This window comes from Emys orbicularis, chromosome 4, assembly GCF_028017835.1.
Source record: "Emys orbicularis isolate rEmyOrb1 chromosome 4, rEmyOrb1.hap1, whole genome shotgun sequence".
Taxonomy (NCBI): domain Eukaryota; kingdom Metazoa; phylum Chordata; order Testudines; family Emydidae; genus Emys; species Emys orbicularis.
In genome coordinates this window covers 124161438-124179503 of record NC_088686.1, presented here as the reverse complement: position 1 = coordinate 124179503, position 18066 = coordinate 124161438, and the positions used below count along the sequence as shown (strand labels likewise).

General features: G+C 62.0%; 1 protein-coding gene across 1 annotated transcript; it reads right to left on the bottom strand.

Annotated features, from left to right (window-relative positions):
• Positions 1 to 353: 353 nt before the first annotated feature.
• On the bottom strand, positions 354 to 17845 carry VWCE (von Willebrand factor C and EGF domains). The gene is given in 21 exon segments (XM_065404191.1): positions 354 to 605; positions 607 to 1001; positions 1650 to 1740; positions 2368 to 2450; positions 3524 to 3614; positions 4338 to 4420; positions 4856 to 4952; positions 5266 to 5351; positions 5626 to 5743; positions 6136 to 6221; positions 6700 to 6787; positions 7230 to 7312; positions 7612 to 7705; positions 7786 to 8189; positions 8548 to 8676; positions 9806 to 9922; positions 10077 to 10193; positions 10777 to 10905; positions 15926 to 16015; positions 16513 to 16607; positions 17736 to 17845. Coding segments are annotated over 21 exon segments (2838 nt in total).
• Between the last annotated feature and the right edge of the window lie 221 nt (positions 17846 to 18066).

Genomic DNA, 18066 nt, shown 5'->3' with positions numbered 1-18066 from the left:
ACCAGGTGGGTGCGTCCCACCCGATGCAGGGAGCTGGGCATGCTCTCGGCCCTTCCCCATCTCCTCCCACACTTTGGTTGTAAGGAGGCTGGCAACTCGCACATGCCTGGAAAATCTTGAGTCATGGTATCTCAGCTAGGCACCATGTCCTCCCAGAGCATCATGGCACCCCTCATCTCCTGGGATTGCTCAGGCAGCCGGGCCAGGGCCAAGCCGTCTCCTCCCCACCAGCGGGGTGTGGAGCCGCCCACACGTTGCCCCTTCTGAGGCATCTGCTGTCTAGCAGGATCTGGGGAGGGAGCAGGCGAGGCACGGGCAGGGGAAGAGGCAGTGGTTCTTCCCATACACGCCGCTCAGAACAACGTGATGCCTCCTTTCCCTCCCCCACCCCGTTCGATCAAGCTCATCTCTCCTGTCAGTTTCCTCCTCCTCCTCACGCTGCTGCAACGGGCCGGGCGCTCCACATCCCCTCAGCGAGGGGCACTACGCAGCTGGCTGGCCAGGCATGCTCTCCTCACACGGGGGGGGCTCCGCTCCCTCTGATGGGAGCGTGGAATGCTTCTGAGGAGCAGGGACCAAGCCGGCGCTGGGGATGAGGGTCCGGGGGGCAGTTCTGGGCCCTGCAGGGGTGGGTGAAGGGGGCTGATTGGGGCTTGGAACTGCAGTCACCGGCCCAGAGGTTTCTATCAGAACGGTGGGGCGCAGAGAAGGCCCCGAGGGAGCCATACGGGATCCCAAGGACCCTGGCCCAGCTGGAGGGGGCCCAGCCGGAGGGGGCCCAGCCGTGTTCACGGGCCCAGCGTCCCAGCGGGGCGTGTTCCTTCCTGCGAGGAGCTCTGGGCTGGGAGAAGCAGGAGCCGGGGAACTGGGGCAGAGGCGGCAGTCACTGGCCCTGGGCTGGTCCATGGAGTTCTCTCTGGGATTGCGGGATGGGGATTTCCCAGCCTCTGCATCGTCTGCGTGGACAAGGACAGGGCTGTCCTCCAGAGGGACTGGAGCATCTGCGGTTAATGGAGACAGGGACATCATTAGCGCCTTCCCCCAGGGCTGTGGTACACCCATCCGGGGGCATGGGGCCCATGGGGGGGCCAGAGCGCTGTACGGCAAGGGCCTGAGATTAGGGAACCCCAGGAACCCAGGCACGAAGCCTGCATGCCTGCTCCACAGCCTGGCACCGTGCTCCCCTACACGAGCCCCTCAGGCAGGCATGGGGGGCTTGTCCTACAGGGCTACCTTAAGCCCGGGGGCTCTTCCACACCAGACAGTGGCACCCAGTTACAGCCTCACCTGGAGGCGCCGCAGTGACTGACATGACATCACATCCCAGGGCCCTGCGGGCGGGAGGTGCCAAGGGTGCCCACGCATCAGGCCTGCTCTCCATGCCCCTCTAGTGGCCTTGCCACACACAGGGGCTTCTGAGTCAGCTCTTGTCGCTGCTGCACGAAGGGGCCTGCTCCATAGCTCAGGCAGCGGAGGATCAATTTTCCACTCCAGCCCTCCTGGCTTCGGTCCATGACAGCGACCTGTTCAGGGTCATTGCCACAAGGGCAAAGCTCCCTCTGTAGGCGGGGGGGGGGGGGGGAGGAGGAAGAGCCTGTGCCAACTCCAAGGGCACAGGGATAGGGAGGCCAGGTGTGCAGGGCTATTACCTTGGCAGGCAGGGCAGCAGGCGGCAGGGAGCGCCGAGGGCTCAGTGCAAGAGCGGGCACAGGGCCTCCTCTCGCAGCTCACCTCCCCCAACTGAGAGAGGGGGAAAAGGAAGGGGTGAGACACGACAGCCTGTGAACACCCGCATTCTCCATCTCTCTGCCGGGCCGGGACAAACGACCCCAATTTGTGGGGACAGCTCCTCCACACACCCAGCAACCCGCTGGCTTTTCCTTCAGTCATGCCCAGGCCCACTGGACCCTTGTCCAAAGCAAAGGCCTGCAGCACTACAGGAGCCAAAGGGGAACTCCCAGCGTCCCCTCAGCCCATATCACACCAGGCCCCATCGCTTCCCCAGAGGGCAGTTCCCAGCATCTCCTTGGCCCATATCACACCAGCCCCCCAGAGGGCAGTTCCCAGCATCCCCTCGGCCCATATCACACCAGCCCCCAGAGGGCAGCTCCCATCATCCCCTCGGCCCATATCACACCAGCCCCCCGGAGGGCAGTTCCCAGCATCCCCTCGTGCACCAGCACCCAGGAGGGCAGTTCCCAGCGGGGCTCAGCGTCCCCTCACACTAGCCCCTGGAGGCCCCACAGGATAGACACTCATGGCAACACAGTCCATGGGACTCTTGGCTGATGCTGAGGGATGCCCATTCCCATCCTTCCCCCAGAACAATCCCCATCAGCTCCCTCCCCTCCGAGGGGAACAGCTCACCTGGCAAATGCAGTGAATGCAGGGCTCACCCTCCGGTACAAACATCTGTCCATTCACCACCTTCCTGCCTTCGTAGTTACAATCTGCAGAGGACAGACACCCAGCCAGGGGAAGAGACAAGCTTTAACATTACAGTAACTATATAGAGATTGGATGTGATAGTAACACACACACACACTAGATAGAGCACAGGGTTGGGAGTCAGGACACCTTGGTTCTATTCTTGCCTCTTCTGGGTGACCCTGGGCAAGTCACTTCCCCACTCCGTGCCTCAGTTTCTCTTCCCGCCCTTTATTTGCCTTGCCTATTTAGGGATAGTCCCTGCCTTGAAGAGGTTGCTGTGTGTATGTACAGTGCCTAGCACAATGGGGCTCTGATCTCAGCTAGGGTCTCCAGGCACTGCTGTAACCCAAACAACAACAGAAGAATCACTTCACCCAACACTGACATGCAGCCACCTCTGAGGCGAGGATGCTGCAGGTGTTTAGCAGCCCATGGCAATGCTGCACAAGAGAGTGTAGGACAGGAAGTGAAGCTGAATGTTGTACCTAATTCACACTGCTTGGGGACTTACCCAAAGGCAACACCCCAAACCTCACTAAAGTGCAAAGGGAGTTTTCATGACCACAAGTGGTTAGGGCCTTCATCTTACAACTCACCCACAAGAAAGCACATCCGACTGCACTGTCCCCCGGCACTGCACTGCACTGGGACACTGGGGTCAGGGCTGACTGTAAGAGGAGAATACCCCATATTGAGCCTCCCTGATGCATTGGGAAAGCCTTCTACTGAGTAACCTACCCCACTTCCTGCAGCACAACACCCCGCGTTGCTCCCTGCAGCACAGATCCTGGCGCCCTGGGGTCAGTCCTGACTGTGAGAAGAAAGCTCCCTCTACTGAGCCCCCACGCCACTCTCGGCAGCACAGCACCCCTAGCACTGCACAGGGGCATTGGGGTCAGCAATGACTCAGAGAGGAGCTATCTGGACTGAGCCCCCCAATGCCCCTACCTGCAGCCTGTGAGGTCTCCCATCCCAATACTGACCACACCAGACCCTCTTCCCCTGGTGGTAAGATCAGAGGTGGTCGAGGCCCATGGTGGTTTGGAAGCAGCCAGGGTAGAACTCCGGGGCTCGCCAGGGCTTAGGCACTTACCATAACAGACAGGGCAGCATTTTCCCTCCGGGTGGAACGGGTACATACAGAAGATGATACAGTCTACAGGGGAACAAGCCACGGAGCCCAGCTGTAGGACACAGAACAGCAACACTAGGACTCTGCCTTAGCAGCAACACAAGGTAGGCAGGTGACTGGGAGACTACGACTTGCAGGAGACACAGTGGGTTACGCCTACAGCTGATGGGAAATTCTCCTTTGAAACAGCTTTTCAACAGGAAATTGAGTTTTCAACAAAATGAAACGTTTTGATTAGAAACTGCTCTTGCATTGACCCATGGGAGCTTTAGTTCAATTGCCTCATGTCCCCATTCTTCTCTATGGGCTGGACTCCCTGCCTAGACTACATCTCCCATGATGCAACTACCTCCCCCTAGTGCATGGGAGATGTAGTCCAACTAGGGAGCCCAGCCCATAGAGGAGACTGGGAGTATGAGGCAACTGAACTACAACTCCCATGACGCACAGCGACTTCATTTTTAATTGAAAAAAGAACAGGAGTACTTGTGGCACCTTACAGACTAACAAATTTATTTGAGCATAAGCATTCGTGGGCTACCGCCCACTTCATCGGATGCATCCAATGCACCCCACTGGACTCTTCTTCCCTGGTCCAGGGACCTTGGTGCCTGCCTCCATACTCTGCATGTTCTACCCATCTGGAGCAGCCCTGGGCCTGAAGTTGAAGGTGCAGCCCCAGGCTGGATAAAACCCCTTGGCTTAGACCGTGTGGTCTAATGGACCTGAGAGGCCTTTCCTACAGACATGCTTGGAGGGAAGGTGAAGCCCTTACCAGGCAGATGCAGCTGAGGCAGGGGTCTAGGGCGGAAGGGAAGGTTTCGTTGTTGTAGAAGATCCTTCCCATGTAGGTGCAGCCTTCAGGGAGGAGAGAGAGGGAAAGGCACAGTCATGGCACCTCCCACCAGAAAGTCAACTGCCTCCCGGGGGGCCAGGGCACACCTGGCAGATTGGAGAGACCAAGAGCAGGAACAGAGCCTGTGTGGGACACACCCAGAGCCCTCTCCACCAGAACGGCTCAAGGGATGGAGGGAGAGCCATTCACAGCTGGGTCGCTGGTTCAAAGTCAGCCCCACACTGGTGATGACCAAAAGCTGTTCCTGTCTGAGGGCTGCTTGGCCTATAGTAGGGGGTTGGGTCTCCATGTCCCCAGGAGCACTCAGTGGCTTGGCTGACGTCTGTCTGAGCAGAGAGGACGAGGGCTGGCTGGGCCATGGAGGGGGGAGCTACTCTGTCCCTGGGCTTCTCACTGCAGATGGTCGCTCCCTGGGAGGGGACCCCCGGCCTGGTTACCTGCTGAGCAATCCGGGCAGCACTGGCCAGGGATTTGAATGGGGTGAGGACACGTCTCCAAACAGTCTGTCCTCTTGCAGCTCACCGAGCCGTCTGCCTGCAAGAGAGAAGCACTTGACAGAAACTCACGGCACACACGGCCTGGCCGACTGCCCCGCACAGCCAGCCCTGGCCCATCGATGCTGTGTGCTGCCACAGTCCATCCGACGGGGGCCTGCACTTCAGTGCCAAGTGAGCACGCACCAGCAGAGAGCTGTGGAGTCCTTCTGGAGGGTTCAATATCCATAAGGCACAGCGCTCGGCCCCCAGCCCCAGCCAGGGAAGGCTAGCGCAGGGTGCAGGGCAGAGGGGGCGCACTGCATGCTGTAAGGACAGGTAAGGAGAGTGAAGTAGAGCAGGTTCTCATTCACCTGGCAGATGCATAACTCACAGGGATCACCCGGAGACCAGATCTGTCCGATCGGAAACTCTACCCCATTGTCATCCACGAAGCAACCTGGCCAGGGAGAGAGAGAGAGAGCTTCAGAGCTGGGCTGGGGCTGACGGGAGAGGAGGGGAGTAGATAGGAGGGGCAGGGAGCCCAATGGGCGCAGCCTGAGAGGTGGGGGACTGTGGGTAATAGACACACACACACAGAGCCCTACACCTACCCACCCATCACACACACACCTTGCCCATCCCCCTGCCCATGACAAAAACACCCTGCGTGTCACACACAAAGGCCCCTGCCCGTCGCAAGCACATGCACATACCCCTGCGCAGGCTCTCACCTGACGCTGGTGCAGGCTCCCGGCAGGAGAAGCAGCACTGCCCCGGGGCCAGCAGCCAGTCCTGGCGGGGACATGCCAGCTCGGGACAGGGGGCGAAGGAGCACTCCACCTCGCCACTCTGGGGAAGAGATGTGTCGCACACGAGCTGGGGGGAAAAGGGGGCAGGGCAGTGCCCCACGTCTCCTTCCTCCCGCTCCTCATCCTCACTGCACCGCAGGCCCTGCCAGAGCTTTCACGCAGAGGACTCCAACCGAGGCAGCCTGGCCTCAGCCCTCACTCCCTTTCCACATCCCCCCCATGGGCTCCTAGGAGAAGGCGCCCTCTGTCTGCTAGCCCCCCACACTCCTACCCTGGCCTGGGCATCCCCACAGGCCATGCCTTTCCCTGGCACCTAGGTCTGGGGTGGAGCAGCCCTGTACCTCTGCGATGCGTGAGCAGGCACTGACCCCAGGTGGTGAGGACCCCCCTGCACTGTGCTAGGGAGCCCGGGACAGGGGGGCTGAGGCCTACCCGGCAGATGCAGGTGGTGCAGTTGTCTCCATCCAAGCTGAACTCGGCTCCGTGCATGTACGTGCGCCCGTGGAAATCGCACGTGGCTGAGGGGATGGGGGAAAGGGACGGTTGGTACCGGGATGGCAGGAAACGCGGCCAGCCGGAGCCGTCACACAATGGGACCCTGGCTTTTCAAACAGGCCCCCTGGGTGCAAGTCTCCAAGTGCCTCAGACCAACCCACCCACCCCAGGGGTCACACTCCCCATTTCTAGGCAGCGAAACTGAGGCACGGTGAGCTTAAGCAACTTGCCAGAGTTCCCCCAGTTGGGGAGAGAACCCAGGAGGCCAGACTTGTCATCCCATGCTTTGACCACTATGCCATGCTGCCTCACCACTGACCACACATTCTCTGTGTAGTCATTGCTACCCCATCACTGAAGCAGTCGCTGGGCTCCACCTCCCCAAATCCTCCTCCTCTCTGATCTACAAGACCCATTGCCCCAGCCGATGGGGCACCCCTTTCACACCAGGAACTCCACAGAGCCTCCAGAACTGAGGACCGTAGCTGCTGAGGGACCCACCTGGCTGGCAGGAGCAGCAGTTGGCCTGGGCAGGGCTGGGGCAGGGGCCTGGAGGGCACTCAGGGGAGATGCAGGACACATTGCCGGCCTGGAAGAGAGAGAAACCAAAGGGAATGCCAGGGATAGATCCAGGGCCCCATGCCACAGACCTGGCACTGGGAAACTCTTCCCTCCTCTGGGTGCTTATTTAAACCCATGTCCAACCCCACAAGGAGGGGGCCATGTTGCCATGTCTGATCCCCCCACCAAAGCGCCACATCTCCTGATCCACCTGAGGGGCCATGTCTCTGTCCCTGAACCCCCAGCTGAGGGGCCACGTCACCATGGCCACCGCCTCTAATCAGTCACCTGGACAGTGACCTCACTAAGCCTCTGGCTCCCCGCTTCCCTGGGTACCGATGTCACAGGAGTTCCGGGACAGGGAAGAAATTCCTTAGGGAATCCCCTCCAGCCCAGTCTGGGTAGCAAGCTCACATCATTCCTCAGAGACCCCAAAGGTGCCTGGATCCCCTAGCCAGTGCCATGCTCACCAGGCACATGCAGACTGTGCAATTTCCGTCAGCCACAGAGAACACATCCCCCTCGGCCCGGGCGACCCCCTCGTGCCAACAGCCTGCGAGAGACGGGAAAGCAAGGGCAGCATGAGGCTACTGGGCACAGGCCTGGGCTCGCAGCTCCGCTTGGGGGAGACATCATGAGCCTTCCCAGATGTCCTCAGGGCCACAGCTGAGCTGGGCACCCACACAGACCGCCAAGAAGCAATCGTACAGCCCAGCCAGCTGGGCACCACTCAGGCTGGGAAACAACCCACACCTGGGACAGGAACCAGCAGGGACCGAACCATCCAGGCTCTGGTGACCCCAACGGACCCCGTGGGCCTGAGCCAGAGAGACTAGGGGGTGCAGGTCTCACCTGTGCAGCTGGGGCAGCACCCCCCGTCCTTCGGGGGCAGCGGGTGGGAACAGGCAATCCTGCAGCTCTCCGCCTCACACACCACTTGGCCCCCCTGCAATGGGACAGGCCGGTTAGTGGGGGACTGTCCAGAGCGCGGCAGGGGAGCCGGGGACCCGGTGGGAGGGTACGTACCTCGCAGGCACAGTGCAGGCACCCAGGCTCCGTCCAATGGCTGCTGTGCTCCCGCGGCGCCCCCTGGTGCCAGCAGAGGGGAGGCGAGGTGGCAAGGGCGGGCGGCAGAGAAGCAGAGGGACGAGGCGAGGGCGAGGGGACTTCCCCTTGGAGCAGCGATGGCAGCAGTGGGGAGAACGCGCCACGGGCAGCGGTGGCAGCCGGGAGCAAGGGGGATATGGGTGGTGGGGCAGTCAGCAAGGAAGGGGGCTGGGGGCTGGGGTTGGGGGCAGGGGCATGTGAAGGAAGGGAGGCCCTGGGGGCTAGCAGGGGTCCCCCAGAGTCAGGAGGGAGCAGCAGCAGAGTTGGGGGGTGCTGCAGGGACTGCAGGATGGGAGACGGGGCCGGGATGGTTTTCAGGAAGCCTGGAAGGAAACACAACACGGAGCTCTTTGGGGAGAGCCGGGGCAGCTGGGCGGGGACCCAGGGACTGGTGCGGGACATGCCCAGAGTACGCTACTAGGCCCAGGGACACCAGCTCTGCCTGTGCTGCAGGGCACAGAACCCAGCTCTCCGGACCCACAGTCCGTTATGGAGAACCTCCCCACGCCGTGAGCCGTGACCCCCACTCCCTCTCCACTCTGTCAATGGGAAGAGCCCCCTCCCCACAGCACAGAATGGGGGCGGGAGCTAACCCCAACCCTGATGCTCTCCACAACAGGGGACCGTGGGCAGGCCTGCGCCCCCCCCCCCAACAGGCGGGGGAGCGGGGCCCACCCTTACCTTCGCAGGACATCCTGTCCCCGCTGAGCCGGTAGCCAGGGTGGCAGGTGCACAGGAAGCTGCCTGGTGTGTTGTGGCAGGCGTGCTGGCAGGGGCGCCTCTCGCTGGGCCGGCGGCACTCGTTCACATCTGCGGGTGGCAGAGCCAGGCGTCAGTGCCCGGCAGCAGCACCAGCTGCGAGGGAGGGCAGGGGACCCGGGGACTGTACTTGCTCACTGGGTCTGGGCAGGAGCCAGGTAGGGCCCTTCCTCACGCAGGCTGGGACTGGGGAGATGGCCAGGCCTGGGCGTTCACCGCCAGCCCAGCCTGTCTCCCCACTCACCAGGGGCCCCCAAAGCCGGGCACCCCAGCGCCACACGCTGATATCTCAGGCCCATCTGGAGATGGCCCTCAGCCAGGCCAAAGGGCAAAGTCAGCCTGGGGGGCACCTCTCACTGGACCTCAGGGGAAGGCAAGGCCTTTTCTCCATTTCGGAGCTACCCCGGCTCTGAAAAGGCACCACGAAGGGATTCAGACTGTAAGCTCCGTGGGGCAGGGCCCATCTCCTTGCTCTGGGTCTGTCCTGCCCCCAGCCCCATGGAAACCTGGTCTAGGAGTTGGGCTGCTGGCTGCTGCCACGACACAAATCGGCAATAATAGATGACCCCACAGCCTCATTCCCCCTTCCCCCCGCAGCAGGGTGAGTTGGGTGGGACCACACTCAAGTCGCTGCAGTGACACAGGGCCGCCCGGCGGGGAGAGAGAAGGGAATAGGCCGGGGGGCCCCCTACTCGGTTCACTAAAGAGGGAGACAGTGGAACCTTAACTGCCACAGTCCCCCCTTCTGTATCAGGGAGAAGCTAGAACAATCTCAGCCCAGGGGCCATATTCCCCGTTCCCCCTGAAAGCTCCCACCTCATGGGGCTGGGCTGAACATCTGCTCAGCTCCAACGGCTGCTACCTACTAGCTCCAATGCACCGAGGGCCTGATCTTCACTCTGGCCACTGAGCCCTTCCACTCCTGGGTCCCTTGCCATGGCCATGAGGAAGCCCCTTCACCCCTCAGTGTCTCGGTTGCCCCATTGGTGGTAGCGTGGGGATACCAGCACTCAGCTCTTCCCCTGAGCTGGGGGAGTATCACTGACTGGGCAGCACTCTGGAACCAAAGCCTTACTGGAGGAGGGGGGGTCTGAGAAGGGGCAGGGCTGGGTGGGGAGGGAAGAGGGGCTTCTCAGGAGGGATGGGGAGGGCCGGATCAGCAGGAGGGGGAGGCGCTCACCCAAGCAGGAGTGCTGGTTGCTGTGCAGGTGGTAGCCGGGGCGACAGAAGCACCGGTAGCTGCCGATGCTGTTCTTGCACCGGTGCTGGCACGGACTGGCCAGACACTCGTCCGTATCTGGAAGAGGAAAGGATGAGACAGGTGCTCCCCACAACTTCCCAGAGCTCCCACCACCCTCCCTACACACACTGGTACCAGCCACTCGGCCCAGTCCCCACCCCCACCTTTCTCTCTGATCCCTCGTTCTGCACCCTGAGGTCCAGGGACTCACCCTGGCAGCTGTGCCGGTCGGCGGAAAGCCGCATGCCTAGGCCGCACTCACACACAAAGCCTCCCTCGGTGTTGACGCACAGCCCCTCACAGGAGGCGTTCAGGCACTCGTCAATGTCTAGGAGAGAGACAGGGCCACCTGGCAGCGGGGTCCGGGGAGGAGAGGGCACCCGGCCACTCCCATGGACACACATGCACAGCCAGCCCTGTTTACAGCTGAGGGAACATGGGCACCCCAGCGGGGATGCTCAGGGAGCCCATACATCAGCTGTAAGGAGAAAGTGGCACTCCTGTCCCAGCCAGCAGATCCAGCCTTTCCTGGGGAGAATCAGACAGGGATGGGGGAGCTCTCTAGGCGAGGAACTCATGCCCCTGGCTGGATCATCGTCAGCGGGGATTGAACTTGGGACCAATGGATGGGACAAGCCTCTAATGCCAGAGCGAAAACACCCAGCTCTGCTAGCCAAGACTAAAGCAGGCTCATCCACCTCTGTCTGTGGCCCGGTCACCACACCCCAAGTGGGTGCAGGTCACCCTCTGGCATCCCGAGCGTGGCTGCATTGCTGCCCATGCCCAGCCGGCACTCAGACCCCTCTGCTCACAGCCCTTCGGAGCTCTGCTGCTTCAGTGACCCTGGCTGCCACAGGTCTGGGCTCTGATCGGGGGTCAGCCCGACGGTGGGCGGCCTGATGAGTGCTCACCTGTACAGCGCACGCCGTTGGCCGTCTCCACCATGGAGAAACCCAGCGGGCAGACACGGGCCACCTCCTGGCAGCCGCCATGGTTACAGGCGAAGTCACAGCCATACTCCCCGCAGGCATTGGGCGGATCTGAAACACATACGGCAGCAGGCTGACGGGCCAGTTGGGATCGCGGGGGCAGCAGAGTGTCATGGAGTATGGGGGGACTCAGGGCCCTGCACCCCCAGCGTCCTGCGATTCACCATGACTCTCAGCCAGCCAGTAAAGCAGAAGGTTTATTTAGACGACAGGAATACAGTCCAAGACTGGTCTTGCAGGCACAGACAACAGGATACCCCTCAGTTAGGTCCATCTTGGGGTCCTCGGGCATCCCAGCCCCCTTGGGAGGTCAGAGCCCCATCTGCCTCCCAGCCATGGTCACTAGCCAGCTCCGAGACTCTGCCTTCAGCGACCCCTCCCACAGCCTTTGTTCAGTTTCCCGGGCAAAGGTGTCACCTCGCCCCAGCCCCCTCCTGGGTTCTCATGTTACAGGCTCAGGTATTTTCAGTCAGTCTCCCATCCCCCAATGCAGACTATCCCAGCCACACTCCCCTGTCAGCACTCACAGACCGCAGTAGGAACAGTCCCAGTTCGTCACATCTCCCCCCTTCGAGACCGAACTGAGCGGGGTCACTTCAGCCAGTGACCCGGGGAAGTTCGAACCTACCCCCGTTCCCATGGATGCCCCCGCATCCCTCCCATTCCTTGGTGAGAATTACACCAGGCCCCTCCAGTTTCACGCCCCCCCTTAGGTCGGGGGTGCTCGAGGGCATTCGCAGTTCGCATGTGGGAAGGGTTATGCAGCCTGTGCCCTTTTCCCACCCCAATACCCCTGGGGTTCCAACTGGGCTGGGGTCTCCTCCCAGCACTCCAGTCTGGAGGTCTGTGCTTCGGGCTCTCTTGGTTCAGAGCCCCCCTTTTAACCTTGGCCACCCTCTGGAAAGGCTCCTCTATGCTGGGCAAGGGTCCTAAAGCCGTTTTCCCCTTGTCCCGGGCCTTCCTCCTCCTCTGACAGGGGTCACAGGATCGGCAGTACTGCCGGACAGTAACAAAGACCCCAGGCCAGTAAAAGCTCCGTAGCAGCCTCTGCTGGGTACGCCAGGTTTCCTGGTGCCCTGAGAGGGGAATGTCATGGGCCCGGTACAGCAGCTGGCGGCGATACTTCTGGGGTACCACCAGCTGCCTCCTGATTCCCCCTGACTCCATTTTCCCTGGGGGAGCCCATTCTCGGTACAGGAACCCCTTCTCCCACAGGAACCTTTTCCGGCCACCTCTCCCCATGGTCTGTACCGCACCGAGGTCGGCCAGGTCCCTTATCTTCCGTAAGGAGGGATCTTTTTGCACCTCGGCCTGGAACTCAGCAGCTGGGACAGGGATGGCCACCTGTTCTCTCTCACCGGCTGGGTCTGAAGCCGCAGCCTCCCTGAGCCGTGTCCCTGGGTGTTCCCTCCCCACCAGGTTAGGGTCCTGCGCCTCGGGCAAGGCACCCTCCCCAAGGTCAGGGCGCAGTGCTCCTCGCCGGCTCTGACTGCGGGTCACAACCAGTGCATTCTGGGGGTTGCTTGGCCAGTCCTCCAGGTCCCCCCCCATCAACACCCCAGTGGGCAAATACGGGTGTACCCCCACGTCCTTGGGGCCCTCCTTGGGCCCCCACTTCAGGCGTACCCTCGCCACAGGTACCTTGAATGGGGTCCCACCCACCCCCGTCAGAGTCAGGAAGGTGTTGGGCACCATCCGATCTGAGGCCACCACCTCGGGCCGGACCAGCGTCACCTCTGCGCCCGTATCCCAGTATCCATCGACTTTCCTCCCATCCACTTCCAGGGGAACGAGGTACTCTTTCCGGAGGGACCGCCCCGCGCCCACCGTATAAACCAAAAACCCTGAGTCTGGAGCATCCCGCCCCGCAGAGCAGGCCTGGGGCTCTCCTCCCTCCTTAGCAGGGGGTACTCTGCCAGCCCCCCTTCCCTGGGAGTGCTGCCTCTCGCCCGGCTGGGTCTCTACCCAGTCAACCCTCTGTGGGTTTGGTCTGCTCAGTCTGTCCCTGAGCCTGGGGCACTGGGCCCGTATGTGACCTCTCTGGTCACAGTGATAGCAGACCATGTCCCAGGGGTCCCCTCGAGTGGGTTGGATGGACCTGACGCTGGATCTTCCCCTTTGGTGGGGTTTCTCCGTATTTTTCCGCTGGGATGGCCCATGGTGACTCTCGCTCTGCGTTGTGGTGGGACTGTTCCTTTGGGACTCCTCCCTGTTATCCCCTGACCGGCTCTTTACAAACTCATCGGCCAGCCGGCCTGCATGTCGCGGGTTCTCTGGCTTTTTGTCCACCAACCACAGCCTCAGGTCGGATGGGCACCGCTCATACAGTTGCTCCAGTACCAGCAGTTTAACCAGGTCCTCCTTCGTCTGGGCCCCATCTGCCCACTTGCTGGCGTATCCTTCCATGCGGACGGCTAGTTGCAGGTATGAGATCTCAGGGGTTTTATCCTGACTCCGGAACCTTTCCCGGTACATCTCAGAAGTCAGCCCAAACTCACGTAACAGGGCCTTTTTGAATAGTTCGTAGTCCCCTTTCTCCGCCTCTTCCAGTTGGCGGTACAAGGCCACGGCTTTGGGGTCCAGTAAGGGGGTGAGAACCCGGAGTCTGTCTGCAGGATCAACCTGGTGCAGCTCGCAGGCCGTCTCAAAGGCATCCAGGAAGTCATCCATGTCCTCCCCCTCCTTACGTGGGGCCAGGATGCACTTATCAAAGCTCCGTGCAGTCCTGGGTCCCCCCTCACTCACCGCAGCCGGGGGTTCGCGGCCCTTCAGCCTCGCCAGCTCCAGTTCATGATGCCTCTGTCTCTCATTCTCCTCCCGTTCATGATGCCTCTGTCTCTCTTTCTCCTCCTGTTCATGCTGCCTCAGTTTCTCTTTCTCCTCCCGTTCATGCTGTCTCTGGTGTTCACGATCCTCCAGCTCTCTCAGTTTTAGCTCTATCTCCCATTCCAGCCCATTCCGCTCCACGGATGCTGCGCGTGGCCGGGAGGATTCCCTGCTGGCCGGCGAGCGTTGCCGGGAGGATCCCCTGCTGGCCGGGGGGGTCACTGCGCCCTCGGTATTTGCTGGGCTCCTCCCCACCCTTCCCCTAGGCATAGGAAGGAGGGGTCTCAGGAAGCCCTCAGCAGCCGGCTGACCACTCCCAGCTGGGACAGACACTGGGGCCTGCGCTGCATCTGCCAGGCTGCTTCCCTCAGAGACAGGGATCAGTTCATTCGCGCGATCTCCCTTCTCCAGCTGGGCAATGAGCTGTTCTTTGGTGAGCCTCCCAATGCGCACCCCCCTCTGCTTGCACAGCTCCACCAGGTCGCTCTTAAGCCGCTTGGCATACATCTTCCTGCTGGCCACTCACAGGCCTGTGTGCTCACCGCTCCCCACAGTTTCCAGGGAGACCCCTAGTGTGCCAGCCCTTCTCGAGGTCACCACCTCTCTGCCAGGGTCGAGCTGCAGACTCCTCTGCCCCTGGGACCACTCGCTGCGATCCCCCGGGGGACCCTGTTACTGCAAAAGTCCTTCTCGCTGGTCACACACTCCCAGGGGTGATAACCGTCTCTCTCTGACTCCTCAGCACGCCTGGTCCCCGTCAATCCCCTTTCGTTTTACTTCTCCCCAGTCACTTACTGCAGGAAGCGCCGTCCACGGGGTGCAGTAGATCCCGCCGCTGCCACCAGTTGTCACGGAGTATGGGGGGACTCAGGGCCCTGCACCCCCGGCGTCCTGCGATTCACCATGACTCTCAGCCAGCCAGTAAAGCAGAAGGTTTATTTAGACGACAGGAATACAGTCCAAGACTGGTCTTGCAGGCACAGACAACAGGATACCCCTCAGTTAGGTCCATCTCGGGGTCCTCGGGCTCCCAGCCCCCTTGGGAGGTCAGAGCCCCGTCTGCCTCCCAGCCATGGTCACTAGCCAGCTCCGAGACTCTGCCTTCAGCGACCCCTCCCACAGCCTTTGTTCAGTTTCCCGGGCAAAGGTGTCACCTCGCCCCAGCCCCCTCCTGGGTTCTCATGTTACAGGCTCAGGTATTTTCAGTCAGTCTCCCATCCCCCAATGCAGACTATCCCAGCCACACTCCCGTCAGCACTCACAGACCGCAGTAGGAACAGTCCCAGTTCGTCACACAGAGACCCAGGGAGGAGAGATCAACACTGCAGCATGAGGGTCACTGGGAACAGGGAACTCCAGTGCCACCCTGTCCATGGAGAAGATGGGCTCAGACCCACTCTGGCCTCAGCTGCGGTTAATAGACAGTGGAAGCTGCTGGATCCGGACAGCCCTCTGGTCCCCTCTGGCTCTCCATGAGTGCGCTGCATGGTGGCACCACCCGGAGTCTGGGCCTGGGCTGCACAGGTGACTCTCTTCTAGGATCTTCTCTGGGTGAGTGGGTGTCCTCTGCACACCCAGCCCTCTGTCCCTGAGCTACGAGCCGGCTCTGGTTCCCCCGCCACCTCCGCCCATGTTCTTCCTCAGACTCCCAGTCGGCTGGGTCCTCCCATGGTGGATGATCCCTCACTGTTCCTACCCGCGCCTCTGTTTGCCTTGGCTCATTGAGACAGGCACCGCAATTGGAGCAGGGTTTGGCAACTGCCCTGGGAGCCCATTGCCTGCACTACGTACTGAGAATGCTGGCGCAGGAACCCACCGACACAGCCACGCCGCTGCCTGCAGCCCCTTGCCGGGTCACGGCCTTCCAGCGCCGCTCCGAGGCCCCCCGCTACTCCCACCACATAGTGCTTTGTGGAGTCAGACCCTCTCCAGATGTTGGGACCCAGCCCACACTCCCTCGTTGGAGACGGGCAGCCCTGGGCTCTGATTCCTAAGTGGAGCTGGGCAGTACAACCTGGCAGCAGGGCAGCCGCTTGTGGCTCTCTGCCCTTGGGACAGGCCAGTCTGTGCCACCATTGCTGCAGCCCCTCACACAGGCACCACGTTACCACCCAACTGCACGGATAGCTTAGCCTCACAAGGCCTCCCAGCCCCCTGGTTTTAGCCCTAGATAGTGCCCTTCTCCTATGAATGGCTCTGGCTGCAGATAAAGGGCCACAAGCATTCAGCAAAGGGATCTAGTTACCTGGGCAGGTGATGCCCTGCTCTCCATCCCGGCAGGAGCAGACGTTGGGGGCGATGCACCAGCCGCTGCCACAGCCAAAGGAGCAGAGTGCTGTGGGAGAGGGGCCGGGAGAGACGCCGGTCAGGACACAGAGGGACCCCTCGGTGACAGCTCCACCCGGGGCAGCAGCTCTTACACACCCAGCCTGGCATGAGCCAATGGGGAGAGCAGGCACTGTCTGGAAAGAGCCCCTCAATCCCCTGCTGGACAGACAGGCTGCAGATCCCATGGGAGAGCATTGGCCGCTGGGGGCAGGGGATGGTGGGGGCACATGAAGGAAGCAGTTGGGGGGGAATGGATCTCTTGGGGAATGGGGTGAATACGGCCCCCTCTCAGCGATGGGAGGAGGGGCAGGAGCCATGATGGGTATTTCTGCCCTGGGTGGCCTGGTCAGTGGTTGCCATTACCCCTACCCCCCCCCCCCCCCCGGGGGTGCCATTGTGCCATGGAAAGACAGAGTACCGGGCACCTGGGGGCAGATAGGGGAGGCGCTGTCTGTGCTGCAGGTACCAGGTGGTGGTGGGTCATGGAGGGCACAGGATACTCACGCAGAGTGCACTGCCCGTTGGCTGGGGATGGCATCCACCCAGGGCAGCATCCACTCCCAAAGCCGGAGAGGCAAACATGCGGCCCCACACGGTGCCTGGGAAGGAGAGAAACATCAGATTCTCTGGGACGGGGCTTCAGGGTGGCGACAGCAACCCCAGAACAAAGGTGCAGGGGGGATATAGGGAAGGACAAACTGCCCCTACCCCTTCTCCTGCTGCAGATGCAGGGATGACCCCTCTGGGCAGAGACTCAACTAAGGCCCCATGGGGGTTAGCACCAGGCAGCAGGATGCAAGGCCTGGGGTGCTTGGCTTTCCATGTTCCCTGGAGCCCTTGCTTTCCTGAGGCTGCGACTCCACCAGGGCCCCACTGAGAGCTGCCTCTAGAAGACCAGAAGAGTGTGAGCTCTGTGCTGGGGAACAGGGTCCTGGGACTGACATCCCCTCTGCTCCCAACAGGAACTGCTGGGGGAAGGGCAGCCCAGGATTCCCTCATCCTTCCCCCTGCCTTGGCAGGGAGCAACAGTGCAGCAACACGCACCCCAGAGCAAAAACCTGGAGTGTGACCCAGACCCAGACCCAGACCCAGACAGAGACACACGTAGGCAGACAGATGGTGGGTAACACACACACACAGAGAGCGAAGGCCTGGTGCGTGACCTGGACAGACAAGCAAAGGGGAAAGGTACAGACAGACCCACAGGGAGACAAGACACTGAGAGGGACAGACAGACACACACAGAGCACAGTGAGGGGGGCATGGCGATCACACGTGGACAGACACACGCAGGAAGATTAAATATTCCACACACACCGCCGGAGCAAAGGCCAGGAGTGTGCCGCGGTCTGACAGACGGACGGGAAGGGCAGAGCCCGCCCCTGGCCAGACACACACAGGGAGGAAAAGGGCCCGAGCCTTGTACACACAGGACAGGCGCAGGGCAGCGAGATAGAGCCAGGCGCAGCGCTCACATGCTGACAAGCCCCGCGCACGGACACACGCCCAGGGGGCAGCCGGACACAAGGCACGGTGCACACACAGCGGCGTGCGGGACAGACGGACCCCGAGGTCCCCCCTCCCCCGGGGGTGGTGGCACAGACAGACGCAGGCGCTGGGGCCACGCTCCGCTGCCTGGCTTGACCCCGGCGGCACCGGGCGGCTCCAGCCGCCTTGCCGGGCGCCTGGGACTTGGCTGCCCCCGGCATGGGGGCTGGGGTCGGTACCTGTCCGCGGCAAAACTGGGCGGCTTCTTCCTGCCGGGATAGGCGCTGCCCGGGCTGCCCAGGAGGACCAGGGACACACAGGCAGCCCCCAAGAGCAGCCCGGCCAACATGACAGGCGTCTCCCGTCCGGAGCCCCTTCCTTCCTCCCGCCCCGGGGCTACCGCATGCTGGCCGCCCCGGGCCCTTCCTCCTCCCCCGGCGGGCTGGGGGCGCTCCACGAGCTGGGGACCCGCGCGCACCGATGCGCCACCCCCAGGGCGCAGCTCTCCGGTCCCCCCAGCAGCGGGCGTGTGCGAGCGAGCGCCGGAGCGAGCTTCCCCCTCCCCACGGC